We start from the raw sequence: 22,569 nt of genomic DNA on the forward strand, positions 1-22,569 counted from the left end.
CCACTCCACACCACACCGAACCAAACCACACGACACCACACCACACCACACCACTCCACACCACACTGAACCAAACCACACGACACCACACCGAACGATACTACACCACACCACACCACACCACTCCACACTACACCACACCACACCACACCGAACCATACCACACCACACTACACCACACCACACCACACCACACCACACCACTCCACACTACACCACACCACACCGAATCAAACCACACGACACCACACCACACCGAACCACACCACACCACATCACACCGAACCAAACCACACCACACTACACCACACCACACTACACCACACAGAACCATACTACACCACACCACGCTACACCACACCATTCCACACCGAACCACACCACACCGAACCAAACCACACAACACCACACCACACCACACCCCACTACACCTCACCGAACCACACCACACTACACGACACCACACCACACCGAACCACACCATACCACACCACACCACATCACACCGAACCAAACCACACCACACTACACCACACCACACTACACCACACCACGCTACACCACACCATTCCACACCGAACCACACCACACCGAACCAAACCACACAACACCACACCACACCACACCCCACTACACCACACCACACCGAACCACACCACACTACACTACACCACACCACACTACACCACACCACACCACACTGCACCACACCAAAGCACACCACACCGAACCACACCACACCACACTACACCACACTGAACCACAGCACACCACACCACACTACACCACACCACACCGAACCACACCACACTACACCACACACCACACTACACTACACCGAACCACACCACACCACACCGAACAACACCACACCGAACAACACCACACCACACCGAACCAAACCACACGACACCACACCACAATGAACCACACCACACTACACCACACCGAACCAAACCACACTACACCACACCACACTACACTGAACCACACTACACCAAACCACACTACACCACACCACACCAAACCACACTACATCACACCCAACCACACCAAACCACACCACACCGAACCACACCACACCGAACCACACTACACCACACCAAACCACACTATACCACGCCGAACCACACCACACCACACCACAACAACACACACCACACCACACTACACCTCACCACACCCAACCACACCACACCACACTGAACCACACCACACCACACTACACCACACTACACCGAACCTCACCACACCACAACAACACACACCACACTACACCACACCAAACCACAACACACTACACCACACCACTCCACACCATTCTATCCTGGTCTCTCAGGCTCTCAGCATGTCCCTTCTCTTTTCACGTCAGCTTCACTCACAGCTCCAGGACTGCAGGGGCAGGAGCTCCACAGCATTAAGACTGCTGCATCAGCACCACCATGGGACTGAAAGAGTCTGAGTGCAAAACTCATTACTCACACATGACACATGACATGTACATTCATTCACACAGTGGAGATTTGCATTTGAATATATTCATACATTTTGACATATTTTGACCAGAAGATCTATTCTGGGCCAATCCATATTAGATATAAAAGGAAAACTTGCGTAAAAAAGACATGGTGTTCCAAGAAAAGCTGTTATAAGACTACTATAACAAAATACTGTTCTAAGACATGATGTTCTAAGGTCGCAGACTTGAGCTGAGAAGAGTGATGAAATTAAATCTCTCTGTTTGAGGATGGGAGTTCTGTAGCAGCCATGACTGAAACGCTGCCATCAAGTAGGTGTAATTATGACCATGGACAGCCAGCAGAGAACTAAATGGCTCCTGAACACCTCTTCAGCACAGAGAGAGAGAGAAAGAGAGAGTGAGAGGAGGCAGTCAGAGAGAGAGAGAGAGAGAGAGAAAAAACATACATTAGTGTTTATCCTGCATAAATATCCATTTAGATATGTCTTCTATTTTTTAAAATTCCTTTCACTGTTCTGTGGGCATGCTCATGTATATTAATAGACTCATGTGCCTGTGTTTTTGGAGAGACAGAGGGAGCAGAGAGGAGGGAAGACTGAAAACTAAACTGGAACGGCAAAAAAACAGAACAGAGAGCTGTCGACATCCATCCCAATGAGATGACAAATTGGGCCACTGGCGATGTGAATACCAAAGCAGACAGCAGGCCGCGAGATATCCGTCAGCTCTCCAGCCGTCGATAATGCCCAATTTCCCCCGTTCAGAAAAATCCACAAATTCAAGACCCGAACGCAAGATGGATGGAGGCAGCGATGGAGGAGGGTGGATGGGAGTGTGGAGGTGGAGGTGGGACGTGATCAGCTTTGAAAATTATGATGATGGTGTGTGTGTGTGTGTGTGTGTGTGTTGGTGGGGATGGGTGGGGGTTGCTTGACTGGCTGTGAAATCAGGGATGTAGCTTCTGCAAAAGCTGGAGTCAATAGTGCTTCAGAGGAGGAGCGGGAGGATGGACACTACCGGCTGGCTTACCACAGCAGCACTAGTAATTACTTTGCTTGCTATGTGAGGATAATTGTTTTGTGTGGTGTGTGTTTGTGTGTGTGTGTGTGTGTGTGTGTGTGTGTGTGTGTGTGTGTGCCTGTGCCTGTGCCTGTGCATGTGCATGTGTGAAAAAGAGGAGGCGAGAGATTATTTAAGATGCCATTTGAATGTTGCTTTGAAAATAAAAAATAATGCGCACAGGGGTTCGTCAATTTCGTCAGCTCTGGTGTTTGCGGAGAGCTCTCCTCATTCTCCTCTTCCCTCCCCCACTCCTGCTCGCCTCTCTCTCTCTCTCTCTCTCTCTCTCTCTCTCTCTCTCTCTCTCTCAGCGTGATCAAACCCACCATCACCACACAGCTACAGGAAACACACGCCCAGACACACATCACATCGCTCCCATCTCCTCTCTGGCAGCTGCCGCTCTTGAAGTGCTGATAAGGCGCCCTCCTGAACAAACATATATAAACATGAGTCTGTGTGTGTGTGTTTGTGTGCACATGTGTTTGTCTGGATATGTGAGCATAGTATATTGTGTGTGTTTGTCAGAGTGTGTGTGTGTGTGTGTGTGTTGTGTTTCTGTGCACATGATGTGTGTGTCTGGATATGTAAGCATAGTATATTGTGTGTGTTTGTCAGAGTGTGTGTGTGTGTGTGTGTGTGTGTGTGTGTGTGTGTGTGTTGTGTTTGTGTGCACATGATGTGTGTGTCTGGATATGTAACCATAGTATATTGTGTGTGTTTGTCAGTGTGTGTGTGCGTGCGTTTGTGTGTTTGTCGTGTCGTGTGTGCAGGTGTCTTTGTGTGCAGGTGTGACAGCATGCCACAGGCATGGCACCTCATCTTTATGCATGGCGCTGAGGTCGGTCCAATAAAAGGGCCTCCACGTGAAACACTAACTCTGTTTAAACACAGCCGCCACTCTTCTCACCCACCCTGCCTACGTGCACACACACACACACACACACACACACACACACTCTCTCTCTCTCTCTCTCTCTCTCTCTCTCTCTCTCTCTCTCTCTCTCAGGCCAGACAAATAGACCAGATGCTGACTGAATGTTAACCAGCCCGCATCACAGGGGGAATTAAAGACTACGTGTCCCAATCTGCTTTGCTGAATCATGGTTGAAAGCAGTTCTAATTTAATTTAATCTGGTAATCAGTAAGACTAAGAATCTCAAAATCCACGACTTACAACAAGTGCCAATCTCTTGTGCTGAATCACGGTTGTGAAAAGTTTGGGGTTATTTACTCAGCTTCTAGTCACATCTGCAGGGCTCGGTAGAACTGTGTTATATGTGGAGCCCACAGTCTCAAGTGCTCTTGGGTTTTTGTTTCTTGGGTTTTTGTATTGAGGGCTGACAAGGAAAGCCATCATCATTGCAATATCTTGTTACAGCATCGTGCACCAAAAGTTATTACATTTCAAAATGGTGTGAAAAAGGACTGGACACTGAGTGCTTCACAGAGTAAATCGAGTTTCCTGAAGCATGACTCGAACTCTGGGTCCTTTTCCATTAGAGTGGGTTAGCATTTTCGCCGAATGAGTTTTTTAATAGTTTGTGTGTGTGTGTGTGTGAGAGAGAGAGAGAGAGAGAGAGAGTGTGTGTGTGTTTGTGTGTCTGTGTGTGTATGTGTAAGAGAGAGCAAGGTATGTACATTAACGGAATCACACACAGCTGTCAATCTGTCAGCAGAACTGAAATATAAGTATATATATATATAAGTATAAGTATATATACTCTTTTGATCCCGTGAGGGAAATTTGGTCTCTGCATTTATCCCAATCCGTGAATTAGTGAAACACACTCAGCACACAAGTGAACACACAGTGAGGTGAAGCACACACTAATCCCGGCGCAGTGAGCAGCCTGCAACAACAGCGGCGCTCGGGGAGCAGCGAGGGGTTAGTTAGGTGCCTTGCTCAAGGGCACTTCAGCCGTGCCTACTGGTCAGGGTTCGAACGGATTGCGGAGAGTGTGTGTGTGTGTATGTCTGTACAGTATATGTGTATTCCAATGCTAACATACAATTAACACTTTGTCTACACGTGTAGCGATACAGAGTTGACTGTCCTTTCCCCCCCATGTTCCTGGTGGCAGTTGGGCTAATTAACACCCTGAGTCTGTCAGTAGAGTGCCGCAGAGTTCAAAGAAGTATGGTGTGTGTGTGTGGGTGTGTGTGTATGTGTTATTCTACCATACAAGTGCTTTCTACATTAGGTACAGTAATAAGAACTTAGCTGACTTCACTTGCTTTAATGAGGATGAAGTAGAGAAATGTGTATCTCTCTATATTCAGTGAACATAATGCCAGCTTAGTTCACAGTTTAGTGCGGTCTATACATAGCCATATAGTGCCACATTTAGCAGTCTCCTGCAAGCACCCTGCCCAGCACAGAAACCAGCCAATGATGCCTCACTTTGATCTGTCTTTGCTCTGCCACAAAGAGCCAAATCTATATTTTATGGACCGACTTCTTTAGAAACAGGGAGTTAGTTACTCCAGCTGTCGAAATAGCACAAACTGTTGGAATAGTTTCTCCGATACCTTTGATTGAGGGAGACAAATTAACTACTTTGGAGACAACACAAATGACTCAATCCCTAGAAAAAACAATATTAAGTATTATATATATATATATACAATTATGGCAAAACAGATGGTGGGGAAATATGTAAGTATATTAACCATCTTATGCAGTATGCTCCAAAAACTGTCAACATAAATTGTGGCTCTGCGTACTATATAATTCACCATGCCTGTGCAATAACTAAGAAATAAGGGCGTATTAAAAGCTTTAATTTGAACACCGGATGTAATAAAGCTGTCGGTTTTGATGTACCCGTAAAGCAGCGATTTCATTTCCACTTTTACTCCTGATTGTCACCAATAACCCCGCCCACTTTGATCAGCCCGCGGCATGCTGTGCTGAGACGCAGCATTGACTGACAGGTCCCGACGGAACGATTTCATTGAGGATTTCATCAATATGCAGAGCTCTGACTGTCTGAAATGAGCTATTGATTATGGTGTGTAATTGTGTGTGAGCATATGTGCACACAGGGTGTGTGCCTGGTCTTATGTGCATGTGTGTGTCTGTGTGTGTTTTTCTCTGTGTGTGTGTGTGTGTGTGTGTGTGTGTGTGTGTGTGTGTGTGTGGTCATGAGGTGGGGATGGGTCATGAGATAAGTAACCCATCATTACCACACAACTCAGTTCAGCTCCAGTTCTCTTCAGAGCTCATAAATAATTGGTGTAGTTTTAAAAAGAGAATGTAATCCAGATAGATCCTGAATCCTGCTCCTTAATGGGCCTCACTCACAGTCTCTCAGTATGGGGAAACATGTCTGTGAGGGCGTCGGATTGCATTTTAATGTGTTCAGAAGGAAATTTCCCTTCCGTCCCCTCTGACGGTTTCAAACACAGCACACAGCGCCTTGTGAAGGCAGAGCAGATTTAATATCCGTTGCATTAAAGTTTCATAAAATCGTTTCATCTGATATAATGGCTGTCTGACTCTTTTTTTCCCCCTCTTTGCTTCCCCCATCAGCCACGTCCATTGAATCTCATTTAGCCACAAGTGCAGAAGTGGGTGGAGGAGTGGAGAGGGTTGGAGGGTGGTGGCAGGAGGGTGGATTGTCTCTTTGAGAGTCTGACTCAAAACCCTCTAACAGCCGTGGTTAAAGCCTACTGGAAAGGACAAGCTCACAAAGCCACAGAGAAGAGGGTTACTGGGGGGGGTGGGGGTGGTGGTGGGGGTGGTGGCGGTGGTGGTGGCAACGGTAGTGGTGATGGTGGTGGTGGTGGTAGTGTCAGCAGTAGTGGTAGTGATGGTGGCGTCGAAGGTGGTGGTGGCTGCAGCAGTGATGATGGTAGTTATGGTGGTGGTGGTGGCTGCAGCAGTGATGATGGTAGTGATGGTGGTGGTGGTGGTGGTGGTGGGGGGGGAGCATGTACATGAGAGCTCCAGAAGAGAGGAGAGCAGGGAAGAGGGAGAGTCTTATTGATGGGGGCTATTTGCAGAGAGATTGTAGAGCAGTCTTTAGGGAGCTGTATATATTAATTACCATCTATTTATCTGTGGGCTCCGGGCTCAGGACCCTGAGCGGCCACACTCTGCTCCATGCATCACCGCGTTGTCAGACCGCTAATACTCATAATGGACTCAGATAAGAGGGCTGGACAAAGCGCTGGCCCATCCTTTTCTCCTCCTTTCTTTCTCTCTCTCTCTCTCTCTTTCTCTGAAGATGGTTTTAATATGCACGTCAGCAAAAGGCATTGGAGCCAACTAGCTGACAAGGTCGCAAAAAAATGCCAGCTCCAAGCGCCCCTATTAATTTTTTTCCACCACCAGAAAATGCCACTGTGCCATCGCCCCTCAACCCCTCCTCTTCCCAACACACATACACACACACGCACACGCACACGCACACACACAAAGGCACCCCAACACATACACAAACCACAGAGCTCTCTCCCTGTGATGGGAGATTGAGTGGTGCTCCAGAGAGGCCACCCATCCAGGCCCCCCAGACACGATTTACAGCCTGTGCTGGGGACTCTGACGCTGCGTGGCTGATTAAGGTCTGTGGCAGCTCGGTAAATATAACACGCTTTAATGGAATGATTTGCACATCGGGTAGCACAGGGTTGGCGGCCAGGGTGAGTAATGACGTTGTGATGGCGTGGTCAGGATGGAATCTTGGAACCGGCAAATTAGGAATTCTCTGGTCATTTGTCTGTGATGAGAATGAGGCAACTCTGACCGGAATTGTCGGACGTTTGGGAAGGGTTTTACTCCAGGAATGCTGGGCAGGGAGAGGTTACTGCGAGCAGATTAAAAAGCTCCGCGCTCTGAGAGGTGATTTTCAAAGCAGAATGTGAGATCACAGTTTACCACCTAGTGTGTCTGACTCACACACTCCACTGCATGCAGCTCTCCAGAGCTTAGCTCCTAACAAAAACACATTACATATGCTGTGGTTATTACTGCAATTTTGTTGTGTTGCTGCTTTAGAGTAATGTGGCTTTCTCAGCCATCACAGCAGCCAAAATCTTACTACCGGTTTTCTACTTCCTCAGTCGACATGTGGTGGCTCTCAAGCTTTGGGCCACTCTGAATATTAACTTGAAGATTTTCATTCTGCACTGCCAAGTAAATGCCAAGGGAACTTTTTTGGGAGCACAAGAGCAAAAGCCTTTTGTCCACTGGGGCATGGCGAAAGGTTGGCTCCCCTCGGAGGAGCTGTCCCTCACTCTGTTCTGAGATGTGATTGACATTTTGCCTGGAGCCCATAACATCACGAAGCGAAGGAATCACCGCCCTGCCAATTCTGTTTCTGGGGGAAGCATCTTTAGAGATTGGCTATTGGTGGAGTGATGATATTGACGGATAGAAATTGAGGCCAATGTTTAGAGGCGAACATCACCTGTCTTTACTGAGATGGATTGATGAAATGATGATAATGATTTGCTAGGCTTCAGGCTTAGTCACTGGTAGCACTCCTTTCCTACAGGAAAGATAGATATATCTGTGTTGATGTACACTCCTGAAACAATTTCCTGGCCCCAGAACTAAACACACACGCGGATACACACACACAGTAAATATTGACTGTTCAAGAGCACCATATGTTGTGTGTTTTTCACATAACACAAGTCGTCATCACTACCCTATGCCCATGTGTTCCTAAGCCTATTTGTTTGTTTAACATTATGTCTTTATTTAGTTTTTTTATTATTATTATTTATTTTATTCTTTTCTTTTTTTTACTAATTTGTTTGTTGTCTGTCTTGTATGTCTTGGTGTCAAGGGTACGCTGGCGATTATGCCACTCCGTCCGGCATCTTTTGTCTTGTGTGTCAATGTCTTGTATGTGGAGCGCTTTGTGTTGCACTCTGTGCATGAAAAATGTGGTATATACATAAATACTTACTTACTTAGACACACACACACACATGCACATGCACACACACAAAGAAAAAGAGAGAGACCTTTCTTTGTCTCTTTGTGGTCTAGCAGAATTGAAAACTCACTTGAAGAGCACAACAGAATGGTCTTTTATCTGCTTGACTTCTCTAAACCTCTGTAACACACACACACACACACACACACCCACACGCCCACACACACACACACACACACACACACACACACAACCTGTGATGTGTTGAAATTAGGTATTGATTGGGTGCAGCCGCAGACCCAGGGGAGCGGCGCTGAGGCCGGGGCTCCTATGCCTCACAGATAACAGATCTCATATCAGTCTCTTATCGCCAGCTTCAGCTTTCATTAGTGCTCTCCTCCTGCACAATAACTGCCTTCTGTTTTCATTACCGGCTACTGTTCATCCTCCCATCCATGCCTCTCTGAGCAGCTTTCTCTCTCTCTCTCTCTCTCTCTCTCTCTCTCTCGCTCGCTCCCCCCATATACCTCAGGAGCTCTCCACTGCGGAGACTTCTGGTTGTGGATGTGAAGATGGAAATGGAAGCAATGAAGAGGTGGGTTTGGGAGATAGCTGTAAGGCACATAGGAGAGAGAGAGAGAGAGAGAGAGAGAGAGAGAGAAAGAGTGTGTGTGTGTGTAAGTGTAAGGGAGAGAGTATCTGTTTGTGTATGAATGTCAGCATTTCAGTGTGTGTGTCAGAGTCTATGTGTGTCTGACAGTGTATGCCATCTTTGGCCCTATCTACAGTCATTTCCTGTGTATTAGCCGCACTGTGTATAAACCAAGGTACAGTGTTATGGTTATGCAAAAAAAAAAAAAAAAAAAACATGTATTTAACCACACCCCTGTATTAACCGCAGTGCCCGATAGGCCAGCAAATCAGAATGATGTAAAGAAATGCATTCCCATGTATGGCCCGGCCTGTGCATTAACCTTAACCTCCTTAGGGCTGTTTTTTGGGCACCAGCGCATGGCGTAAAGTTTGTTTTCCACCCACGCAAAGTTTAATTCGGTATTTTGCACGTTTATTTTTTAAACATTGCGCCCATGGGTGTGGCAATTAACAACCTAGGGAGGGGCCTGGCGCGTTGTCTAAAAATCGCTATTGTACACCACCTAAACCTGGTCAGAAGTCAATGGCGAGTTGTTCATATGCTATTTTAAGAGCGCATGTCAACAGTCATATTGGCAGGTGCACGCACCAATATTCTATCATTCATGAACGCACACCAGCGCACGTCCATGCAAAGCATTACAAATTGCACGATTACAATGGGAAACATAATTAGAATAAAGATATTACGAAATACTGTACATCTCATGATTAGTAGTTATTCACCATCATTTGCAAATTGGTAATGACAGTTAAAAGTGATTAGGGGAGAGGCGAGAGACACGTATGGAGCACAGCTGAAGACGCAGTGTCACGAGATATAAGCAACTCCTATAAATGTTGTTTTATTCAGTCATTTGAGCAATATTAGGGTAAGTGTTGTTTTTTTCCAGCCTATGTTTTCGATGGTAACCCATTGTCAGTCAATAGTGAAAGTAACTGCATATAACTGTCTTGTCGTTGACTGACTCCTTGGTGAAGTTAGTTTCACTTTGCCAACGAGTTCAAATAATAGACGGTTGCAAATGCGTGAAGGCTATGCTAGGTTTTAGTAAAGCATGGTTTAAGAATGACTATTCCATACGGTCTCGCAAGCAGCCTCCTTCAAATGCGCAGTTGAATGCCAAAATACCGATGCATTTATTTGACATATCGCGCGTTGCGCCGTTAAAGGGAATGACAGATGTCATTCTCATTGGTTTACAATGATGTTACGCCCCAAACACACCCATATGACTGATTAAAAAACCTAGGAACACCTTGTTGCGCCATGCGCTCCACGTTTGATAACGAAACCCCTCCCAATGTGAACTGGACATCCTACTAAATTTGAATAGACTTTTGACGAGTGACGATGCACTTTAGAATGTCATGATAGGGCCCTTAACCTTAACCAGTCCATGCATGGGCCTCTACAGAGACAGCAGGGGGTGTAGAGGTACGTCTCAGCAATGTAACAACTGGTCTCTATCTAAACATCGCACTAGCTTCAGGTTTTTGACTTTCACACAACTGAGAACACAGATATATCTCACCCTCTAAAGGTTTATAACACAGATGATCACATCACATCAAGGCCAAATGTGTAAGCATGCATGCACGCGCACACACACACACACACACACACACACACACACACACACACACACACACACATACACCCACACATACACACACAATCATAAATAGGCAGTCCTAAGGCCCAAGTGAGTCATCTAAAGGCGTGCACAAACACACACACACACTTTGTGTCCTTTTCTTCTTGAATGTCAACACAGAGAACCTCACAACTCAATGACAACAACAAGAAATTGAAATATTACCTCCTGATTAATCATTATAATGGTCACAGTCCAAACAAGCAGTTAATTAAAGATTTGGTCAAAGCAGAACTCCAAATGAATAATGCAATTCAATGTTATTATATTCTATTTGCAAGGTTATGAGGGGATTTCTTTTTCCCATTGTGCAGGTTCTACCTTGAAAAGCTCAGATTCGGTTCTGCTGACAGATTGACCGCTGTGTGTGAGCAGACGATTCCATTAATGTACATACCTTGCTCTCCATCTCTTACACACACACACACACACACACACAGGATCTTGCAGACAGCACACAGGCTTGATGGGGAGTGACAGAGAGTGCCTTTGGTCTGTGCACATTTATCCGTGTTTAAAAACAAGCCTGCCAAAAATCCACCCTCCCTGAGCCTATCTTACTGGGGCAGCCGTCACAGGTCCCAATGGCATGCTGCACCACCAAAAGAAGGGATCTGATTATGCTGAAAAATTATCACTGGATGCTTTGAAGAGTCAAAAGCAAGTAGGGGAATTCACAAAAAAAAATATGATGTAGGCCAACATGTCTACACATCACTCCCTGATTCTCTCTCTCTCTCTCTTTCTCTTTCCCTTTCCTGTCTTCTCTCCATCCTCCAGCTGGGTGTGCTGTCTTCTCTCCATCCTCCAGCTGGGTGTGCTGTCCTTTGGCTAGTTGGTGATGGATGGCTCTTCACACAGGAGGAGACGTGTGAGTGCTTGACTGCCGGAGGGGTTGAGGCCAAACATCCTCTCACCCTCTTCTCTCCTGCAGCCGCGCCACAGTACACAGGTGTGTGTGTGTACACAATATACATATCCTAGAACCTCCCACACAGCAAACCTTGCACACAGACACAAACGTCACCTTACAGTGTAATCTCACAAAACACGCTGTACAGAGTTCACCCGGTGGAGCTTACAGAGAGGGTGCAACAATCTGTCTAATGCACACTCAGGAGAATTATTCTGTTGCAAAACATTTTACATTTCACTCTCACTTGTCTTATATACTTTACACATGCATTGCATTCAGTAGATCTGCCTAAACGCATGCACAGCAACAAGAAATTGCTAAACATGGCTGATCCAGTGATGCAGACTGTTTCTCAAGTGGTGATAGTGACTTGTAGTTGTCATGACGGCTGTGTCCCACATCTTATATTTTACTATTTTGTCTGTCTGTCATATCTAAAGAGAAAGAATCACAGATTATTTTACGTTAGTGAGCAACAGAAAAATTGTGGGGATAGTCATTGCATTTGAATTCATCTCCTTACCTATTTACTTAACTATAGTAAATCCTCACGTACAAACACATTGTTTCCCACTCAGTGACACTGAACTCAAATTAATTTGAGAGTGCTGTGTTGGGGATTTTACGGTCTGTTTATCAATCTCTTTTTGAGAGTGTGTGTATGTGTATGGTGCGTGCAACCTGCAGAGGATTCGACAATGCTTCCTTTGTGAGCCTTTGAAAAGGAGATCCATCAGGATGATTCATTATTGCTTTTAGAAGCATCTCTCATAGCTTATCTGCCTGAATGAATAGCACCTCGTGCTTTCTTTCTACTCTCTCGCTTTCCCTCCTGCCAACTCTCTCTCTTTCTCTCTCTCTCGCGCGCTTGCTCAAAGATGCACTCACGTAAGCAGGTTCCCACACATCACACAATGCTCAATTCACCACTACCTCCCTTCTCTTGTTGCTGTTTCCATAAATATGAAGAAGGATATTTGTGTGTCTTTACCCAGATAACCCTCATCCAGCAGTCTGCTGACACACGAGTCTCAGCCTCACCCGCTGGGTAAGAAGTGTACGTCAACCAGCCAGCCAGCCAGCCAGCCAGCCAACCAACCAACCAACCAGCCAGCCAGCCAACCAACCAGCCAACCAACCAGCCAACCAAGCACCTTGCCCAACACGTCACCCATAACACAGCTAGCACAATATGCTCTGCTCGGTTCCCTTGCATTCAGCAGACACTATGAACTTCAAGTTACTCCTCTGAGCATTCACACTGCATACTAATCAAACTGTACCCAGGCAAGATTGAGCTGCTGTGCTCTAGAATCTTTGCATGCGCGCGATCATAAGCTCAACCGTACCATGCCCAAGTCAATTTCAATTTCAATTTCAATTTCACTTATAGCACCAAAACATTGCACATGTCTCATGGCGCTTTACAGAGTGTTAAACAATATGACTTTTAACAGGTAGCCAGTGTAAAGATGCTAGGATGGGAGAAATATGTTCATATTTTTTGGTCCTAGTGAGTGTCCGAGCAGCTGCATTTTGTATAAGTTGTAAGCTCTTTAGACAGGTATTATTGCAGCCAGCGTATAGAGCATTGCAATAGTCTGTCCTTGAGGTGACAAAAGCATGGATTAATTTCTCGGCATCTGGTAAGGATAAGGACTTCCTTATCTTTGAAATGTTCCTTAAATGGTAAAATTAAGTTTTGGTGATCTGTTTTATGTGATTATTTAGTGATAGGTCCTTGTCAATTATAACTCCTAGGTTTTTAACACTTGTGGATGAGGTCTTTGGAAGATCACTATATGTAGCCTGTGATGAGGATAGGATATCCCTCATCTTTTTAGGACCTAAAATCATGACTTCTGTTTTATCTGAGTTCAAAAGCAGGAGATTATTTGTCATCCATGTCTTTATTACTCTTATACATGTGTCAAGTTTGGCTAACGGGTTAATTCATCAGGTTTTATGGAGAGGTATAGTTGTGTATCATCTGCATAAGAATGGAAATTAATGCCATGTTTCCTAATTTCAGAGCCTAGGGGAAGCATATAAAGAGAAAATAACAGGGGCCCCAGTACTGAGCCTTGAGGCACTCCATATTTTACCATAGTCTGGGTAGACTGTTTATTATGGACCTGTACATATTGTTGACGGTTAGAAAGGTATGATCTAAACCAAGCTGGGTATGTGATGTCTATAAAATGTTCAAGCTATGAAGTAGTATGTCATGGTATATGGTGTCAAAGGCAGCGCTGAGGTGTAGGAGGACCAATATTGATACATATCCATTATCAGCAGCAATGAGAAGGTCATTAAAAACTTTAACTAAGGCTGATTCAGTACTGTGGTGAGCTCTGAAGCCAGACTGATATAATTCCTGGATTTTGTTCATATGTAAGAAGGCACCAATTTGTTTGGACACTATTTTTTCTAGTATTTTTTACATGAAAAGGATATTTGATATAGGCCTATAGTTGGCCAGGTTGTTAGGGTCAAGGCTAGGTTTTTTCAGGGATGGCTTAATAACATATGTCCACCTCCTCAAGTGGACCCGGGCACGGTGCGGTATGATCACACTGGTCAAACAAACTGGACTTTGGGGGTCAAACATACTCGGGTACAGTACAGATGGCATAGTGTGAGTACATCCTAAGAGCCTGACAGACACCTAAGAGTGTGGCCGTGACTGCATGTGAAGCTTTATTCCTGGCACCCAGACATTTGTATTAATTGTGTGAACTTTGTTGTGCAAATATGTGGAACTGTATGGCACAGACAAAAGAGTGTCCTTGAAGGCTGACAAAAAAAACCCCAGAATGACAAGTAAGCTGTGAAATAATGGGCGCCAGTGAACAAAGGTCATAGAATAATCCGGCTGTGGTTGCATAACTGGAAACATCCTATCGCTGGGACACATCATAAGCAGTACAGCTCAGATCTGGAGGCTGCGCTCTCTCTTCCCTTCTTTGCCATCTATGACGATCAGTGGTAGCAGGCAGAGGGGTGACTGTTTGACCATTGCAGTGGACGCATGCTCTGGAGCCTACCCCGTAGACTCGGTGTTGTAGGATTTAGACTAGAGAGGGGTGAGATATTTCAGTGACACCGTGACAACTATACGTTGGTTTAGAATCTGAATTTGTGATGCCGAAGCAGCTCTGGTAAGCAAACATAAGAGGGCTTTATTCAGTGCGTTGACACAGCAACAGCAGAGATGGTAGGAGGAGATCACAGGAGATCAGTGTGTTGCCAAGTATTAAAATAAGCTACTCGGTGGTGTGCTACAACCAGGTTACAACACTAAGACATCAGTTAGTTGCCTTCTCTCCCACATCTCCACCATCAATGACAGGACTTCAAAATTTAAGATGGCCATCATCTTTTAAAAAACAAAACGAATGCATGGATCAGCACTTAAGATGAGGATCCTGACACACACACACACACACACACACACACACATATATATAGATATATATACACACACACACACATACAAACACACACACACACTCACGCACGCATTGTGTGGTTTAAGTACCGAGTGTTAAATTGTTGTTCTATTATTGATTAGAGATTCCAATTTTCATGTTTTTCCTAATACAAATAAAATTGTGGCATGCAGAAAGTGTAAACCGTTTTAAGAACAAGGCCAACGCTAATCAGAGCCCTCTGTACAAAACTGCTTAACATGGGCGGCTTGCCTGATACCTGGCCTAACAGCATATTCATTTTGAGGGCAAGTATGTGTGCTATCCTCTCGCCTCAGGCAAGGTCCTGGGTGTCCTTTGCCAATAACAGGGTTAGAAACTATTACAAGGAAGAGACGGAAAAGTTTCCCTCGCCGAGCTGGTGTGCCAGACTTTATGTGGGGCGGAGGGACGCCCCTGGCACCGTTAGCCCATTTTCATACCCCAGTGCTGCGCGACCACGGGGGGCCAAGCCACTTTTCTGGAACCTTCCAAGACTTTCAGCACAAACTTGGCTGGGCTGAGCACCACCTAGAGCAATGGCAGGGGGACAGGGGATGGAGAAGAAGAAAGCCTGAGAGAGAAAGACAAGGCAGGGAGAAAGAAAGAGAGAGAAAAAGAGAAGGATGAGATGGAGAGGAATAAAGAGAGAAATGCGCTCAGTCATTCTCTTCTACCATTCTCCTCTGGGGTTGTTATTTTTTTCCTCTTTTGTTTCAAACCGATGAGGCGTTAAATTATGCTGCCAACACGCTCAGTAATGCCATGCGTGTGAGCTACGAAAAGCATCACATACTATGGCACTAAGCCAGGTCACATTTCCCAGCGAATGAAAAACAATTATGCACTTCAACAATGGAGAGCGTGCACAGCGTGGCATTTCACAGACATCCGAAAGCACACCATTTTCAGGCCATTTTATGCTAATGGTTGCACTAAAACGGAATACACGAAAACTCTTAGCGTCAATCCAGAAACTCCACCAGAAAAAGAAGACCATTGGCAGATCACCAGCCTACAATTTCCCATTAGACATGCATAGGTTTCAGGCAACTGACAAAATCATAACAGTGCTGTCCCCTTTGTCCCCATGCTTACAGCATAGCCTAGGTTATGGTGATAAATATAGACATAGGCTAAACATATCAGGGACTGTTGCTTTTAAAATATTTACATTTTCTACATTCAAGTATTTATTTTATGTAGATAGTGTCAAAGACTTGTTTCTTCTTATTTTGCAAAAGGCAGGTTACTCATTGTTCACTCTGGTCTCATATTTTACTGTGAGTTGTTCCAGACTTAAGTCACCCTGGACAAAAGCATCAGCAAAATGAATAAATGTAATATTACAAATACACAGATTGATAAAAATAAATAAATAGATGTACCGCAAAGCGGGACATTTCTGGATCACTAAACACTAAATAGAAAACTGAATGTCATTTATAAAAACTCTCACCCCGTGTCTCTTCATTACTTTCCTTCAGCCTGAGAGCTCTCTACCGCAAAGCGGGACAAAATATGACCGCCGCTCAGTCCTGCACATTCTCTCTGCAAAAATAAATCACGCTTTTCAATTTGTCTCCATCTCCTACTCCATCCCCTACTCTTGCAACTTTTGTGTATGTAAGTGAGTGTGTGCATGTGTGTGTTTGCTTTTATGTGGGCTTCTCTGTGTGTGTGTTTTCACTTGTGAGTGTGTGAGTGTGTGTGTGTGGGGGGGTGGGGGGTGGGGGGGTAATGGGGTGTGTGTGTGTGTGTTTATGTGTGTGTGTGTGCGTGTGCCTGCTTGCCTGCATGTGTGTTTTTAAATGTGTGTGTGTGTGTTGGTGTTTGTGTGTGTGTGTGTGTGTGTGTGTGTGTGCATGCGGAAAAATCCGGAAGAAAAAAACTCAGACTAAACCTATCCTACCGCTTCACTGTGTGGCGGTCATAATAAATGAAAAAAATCTGACCTCAGTCAGAGGTGTCATTATCATCACCAGTTTGAAGTAGGCCTATGGCTGCAGCACTGATAACAGTCATGACCTTTCTGTCCTTCTTCAAGGCCCCAGACCCCACAGGTCGCTTTTCCATTCTCCATTTCCTCCTTATCCATTTATTCCTTTTTCATTAGACAAATGTCATTCATTTGATCAACATTTGTGTGCCCCTATAAAAAAAAAACGCTTGAACTTGATGTTTTCCCACCTAACAATTGAAATAGGGACGAATAAATAGGCTATGCTACAACATTCATCCAACATAGTTTTAGACGTAGCCTAGACCTATAGACACAAGTGATGCGAGCTTCTGTAGGCTACTCAGATTAGCACAAGTAAGGCACAAGTTATATGTAACATAAACAACACATTTGCAAGGTCAGCAGCGTCTATCACAGCCTACTGTACCTTATGTAGTAGCTGTCACAGTTGTGTGTTTTCCGCCTCTTTTCCTCTGAAGTCATTATGTCTTGCAGCGGGAGACAGCTATTCAGGCTGACACACGTGAGAAACCTGTCAGCTTACACAAACATCTCCTCCACCATCTTTTCCCATGTTGCCTAGCAACATGGCACATCTGGTTAGTTCGGCCTTGCATGTGGACGCCACACTGTTCATAATCAAGCATGCGATTAACACGTTACTGTTGTGTAACACAAGCTCTTAATAATGTTATTTTCTGTTGTGAAATTGCACGTTTGGGATATCAACAAAGCACTCTTTCGCCCTCTAGTGGTGGATAGATCTCAGTGCTCCAAGCAGTGCTGTTCTCTCCCATGAGACAATTAGATGATCATTCTGTACACCACTGCTGCCCTGAGTGCTTGTATTTCATGACAACAACAGTGAAGTGAAAAATTAAGTTTAAAAAGACTTTAAACCAACTCTAAAACTCCGAACTCTAAATTGTCTCCTTATAACACACGTCATTCACACACACAAACAGAGAGAGAGAGAGAGAGAGCGTACCCACACACACACACACACACACACATTCTATTAATTGTTTATCATATGCCTACTAACAATAGGCTGACAGTTTGTTGGTCTCTTGACCATGCAGAGGGGGTATTATGGGGTATTATTGGTACCAAATCTAGCTTGACTGACTCCGCAATGCATTGGCAGCCTGACTCAATAAGTCACCAGTCAACACTTTTTGTTTTTTCTTTCCCCCCACTGTTTGTTGCACCTGTGCTTGACAGTCAGGCATCTCAGAGGCTGTGCGACCCCCCCGAAGCAGCAACTACTGCCTGACAACGACACAGTCCTCATCCTCTGACGAAGGACTCCTCATGTCCGCCCAGGTAAGCCTTGACTTGTGACAGGTCAAAGGTTGTGATCATGTGTATATGTGTTCTGTGTATATGTGCAGTGCACATGTGTGTGGATGTGTGGCTGTTTGTGTGTGGGGCTGGTAAGGAACTGTTCCCTTGATATCCCGCAAACCTCTGCTTGTCTCTCTGCTTCTCTCGGCTTTATGATGCTATTTTCGGGGCCGTTTGTGGCGTGAGATTAGTTAGCGCTTCAATCACGACCTCACGCCCCAGGCTACAGCTCTACTGCACTGCCTGGTGATGAATCACGTCTGATGTTTTAATTCATTCCAACAGTGAAGGTCACACATTACTCGGCAGCTGTGAGAACACTGAATGTGTGCACTGTGTGTATGCAAAAAGGAAAATGATTTCAGGGAAATCATTAGTTTGATCACTGGCTGAATCATTGCAAGGTTTGCCAGATGGCATGTCCATCTGATTGAGGATTGTAGCCTAGTCTTGTGAAAGGTCGGTGTTGGTTTATTTTTGGGTGCCGTGTTTTTTTTTTTCTAATCACTGCTATAGCAGTGGTGGTAATGAACTGGCATTTCCAGGGTGATGAATCAGCATTGGTCAGTGGTTTCACTTAAAGCAAGCATGTCTGATGTGGAAAACAAATCTATCCACAGTGGACAGTGGACTAATAAACCTACTGACCCTGGAACAGATCTGAACTGGAACGCTATCGGTGTGACTTCTGGGTCATTTTCATTGTGCCTGATGCCATTTTGTACAACATGGTGTCTTTAAATATGCTCTGATAAATCAGATCACCTTTCACAGGTCTTATCACTTTTCCCTTCTTTCCCAACTCCTTAGGGCAGGGATGGATGAGAGTACTTTCGAGACATTTGAGGACGAACTTGGTACCCCTCTGCAGGAAACAACCCCTCCCAAACCCATTAGACAGGCACGCCGATCAGGTACAGGAAACCACAGCCTCACAAACAAAACATAAACATGGGCAAACATAACTAACTGCAGCTGGAAAACCCAAGAGACACAAGTGTCCTGGGTTGAGTGGAGCACAGTACAGTACACCCCCCCCCCTTTGGGTCAAGGTGTCTTTCAAACAAAGCCTGGCTCGGACATAAATATGAGCCAGGCCAGCAGCAGTGACACTATTTCAGGAGGTAACGGCAATGCTGTCTAATTATATATCAGAATGGCCTGAGCTGACATTGGTTGCATACCTTTGTATAGTCACACTGCAATAGAAATATGAGCTCAGCTCCTGTCAGCAGACTAAGCATGCTCAGCTCTCTGTCATTGACACAGTCATATTCATAGAGAGAGAGAGAGAGAGAGAGGGAGAGAGAGAGACGTAGAAGTAGAAGACACAGATACATTTGTGTCTACTCGATCTAACACAACTCTGTTCTATTGCAGAAATGTATGCTGCTCAGAGGCGAATGAGAGAGGTAGGTCACTGGGCATTTCTGTGAATATAAATGAACAAGATACAGCTTTGCCATTCTGGAAGCTTTGGGAAATGTATAGAAGGTTTCTAGAAGGTTTTCTTCAGAAGGTCCTAAAGTCATTCTTCTGGATTGATGTAAATGGAATTTCTCACTTCATCCACAGGAGGCGGCTTCAAATCCTCAGCAAGTCCCCAAAACCATCCCCCGTGAGACCCCGTCCTCCAGGACCAATGCAAGTGGGTCCTCTGTGATCTTCTCATATCTTTCCCCCCAAGTCAAACTCATCAAATTCACTGATTATAGATTTAAATCTATTTTAATCTAAGGGAGCACTCGAAGTCCACTTATGGAACTGTATTTCTACATTGTAAGTCTCTTCAAATAAAACCATCTGCTGCTGAATGAATATGTGTAAATGTAACAATGTGAAAGGTAGTCAGCCACCTATACACACCTCTGTACACAAGACATTTGCCTGCATTTCCCACACTGATTGACCAGGGGATTAATCCTCTGTTCTTCATAACCCAAATCTGTATCTGTATGTGTGTGTGTGTGTGTGTATCTGTATGTGTGTGTGTGTGTGTGTGTGTGTGTGCGTATGTGTGCGAACCCCCAGTGTCAGGTCTGCGGAGGGCCTTGTCCATGCAGAGCCTGTCCCAGGTGGAGGTGCCATTCCAGGGTGTGACGCTGAACCGCTGTCTTTTCATCGCCATCACCATACTGGTCATCACATCTGGGATCCAAAGACTCCACGGCACGTGACAAACACATCACAACACAAAACATGCCCCTTTTATCAATACCACTACTGCATGTGTGTAGCCCAAAGAAACTAGTCAAATATAAATGTCAGAAAATTGCACAATTAACATTTCATTTGGCAGAGTGACTTACAATTGAGATGTCAACAACAGTGGTGGCTAAGAGAAGGTGTTGAAGTGAATATTGCGGTGCTGTTGTGGTTGTAGAGACCTTGCGTGGCCGACGGGACGTGGCTGAGGAAGAGTATGGGTTAAGTCTGAAGCACAGCGCTCTGAAGAAGCATCACCATGAGCCAGAGGTACACAAGAAACTGCCACATATCTAACTCATTTACAGATCTGCTCAACAGAGCAGGGAATCAGTTGGATGAAAATGAGAGAGAAAAGCAGTTGTCATCATCACCTTTATTGCCAGACTCAGGGTCCAGTATAGATCATTGACTTTAATAATGTGAAGTGGGTTTGGGGTCTATTTAGATTGTTGGTTTTCAACTGGAAAACCTGTATGCTGTTCATTTTAATGAACAGGTCTCCCTTTCAAAATTGATTTTTTTATTATTATGATTTATTTAATTTAAGTAACATTTCTGGATCACTAAACACTAAATAGAAAACTGAATGTCATTCATAAAAACTCTCACCCCGTGTCTCTTCATTACTTTCCTTCAGCCTGAGAGCTCTCTATGGGACACTTTCTTCTGGTGGGTGGCCGACGATGACGATGACGATGAAGAGGAGGACGGAGGGCGTGGCCGAAAGAAGAAAGGAGTCCGAGAGAAGTCCAGCAGGGGCCTGAGGAACAGAGCCTTGCCGGACAAGTTCCTGCTGAAGAAAGGTGAGGGCAGCCTGAGAGACAGGAAGGAGAAACGCAGGAGGGGCGAGGAGGAGGAGAGGGGCAAAGGAAAACGAGAGCACGATAAGAAGGCAAAGAAGAGGAGGATAGAGGAAGAAGAGGAAGAAGAAGATGATGAGATGGAAGATGAGGAGGAGGAGGAAGAGGAAGAAGAGGAAGTGAAACCAAAGAAGAAAATGGCTAAAAATGTTAAGGAAAAACCGACCCATCCCAAAGGCAAGGTTAAGAAAGCCAACTGATAACTTATAGTGATAGTATAAGGCACAGCATCTCAACCTCCACCCTAATACACCAGAGAAACACCCAACTACAAACTGAAGACGCCAAGCTTATGAACCTGTAATACTGCTGTTTACACTTGATCATCTATTCGATACATCAATGGGTTTTCAATCTTGCTTCCTGGGCCCTTCTGCATGTTTCCCTGCACTACAACACCACTGGCACTCTTGATTAACTGAACCCACTGCATTTAGCTATTTAAGAGCATTCTAACCACACTGTCTTCAAATGTGTGTGTTCAATGCTTCAGCAGCTACAGTACATCAAGAACCCTTACACTGTATACATCAGGTCCCTGATACTGTACAAATACTAAGTGCTCTACACATTGACCTCTCACTAAACACAGATCAGTGATGAGGGACCATATTGCTGGAAACACAACAAATGTTTGCCTGTCCACACAGAAATGTGTGGATTGAGCTCTGTAATGCATAAACATAAAGAAGCACTTTCAACATGTGCATGAGAATGATTTGAAGACATCTTATGTGTCGCATCTCTGACATGGTAGATATAATAGATAGTGTGCAAACTGTGTAAACAGCCTTTAAACTATTGCTAAGCAAAAACTATGTGAGTGAATGATGATGTGTATATACAGGCTGAATCAATAAATTTGTTTAATAATCTGGATGTTTATGTGTATCTGCTCTGCAAAATGTCTTATGAAATAATACAACAAAGTCTGCATTTTAAAATATAACTAATCTTAGGATAATTTGTATCTTAACTAAAAGGGCAATTTTGATTAGTTGGTTGTGTTTTCGCCAATTTCGATTTTGACCTACTTTCACTACATGAAACGATGTGTAAGCAA

At 44.7% G+C, this 22,569-nt stretch overlaps 1 protein-coding gene and 1 pseudogene across 1 annotated transcript; one reads left to right on the top strand and one right to left on the bottom strand.

Moving 5' to 3' along the window:
- Window positions 1-540: 540 nt before the first annotated feature.
- Window positions 541-13,742, bottom strand: LOC121705372 (annotated as a pseudogene).
- Window positions 13,743-18,294: 4,552 nt separating this feature from the next.
- LOC121715222 (nucleolin) lies at window positions 18,295-22,381 on the top strand. Its single transcript, XM_042100694.1, has 7 exons — window positions 18,295-18,417; window positions 19,249-19,352; window positions 19,819-19,850; window positions 20,014-20,086; window positions 20,470-20,607; window positions 20,822-20,913; window positions 21,284-22,381. The coding sequence occupies exons 2-7, from the start codon at window positions 19,256-19,258 to the stop codon at window positions 21,704-21,706; spliced, it is 855 nt and encodes a 284-aa protein (XP_041956628.1). The 5' UTR covers window positions 18,295-18,417; window positions 19,249-19,255; the 3' UTR covers window positions 21,707-22,381.
- Window positions 22,382-22,569: the final 188 nt, after the last annotated feature.

This window comes from Alosa sapidissima, chromosome 1 (assembly GCF_018492685.1).
Source record: "Alosa sapidissima isolate fAloSap1 chromosome 1, fAloSap1.pri, whole genome shotgun sequence".
Classification (NCBI taxonomy): Eukaryota; Metazoa; Chordata; class Actinopteri; order Clupeiformes; family Clupeidae; genus Alosa; species Alosa sapidissima.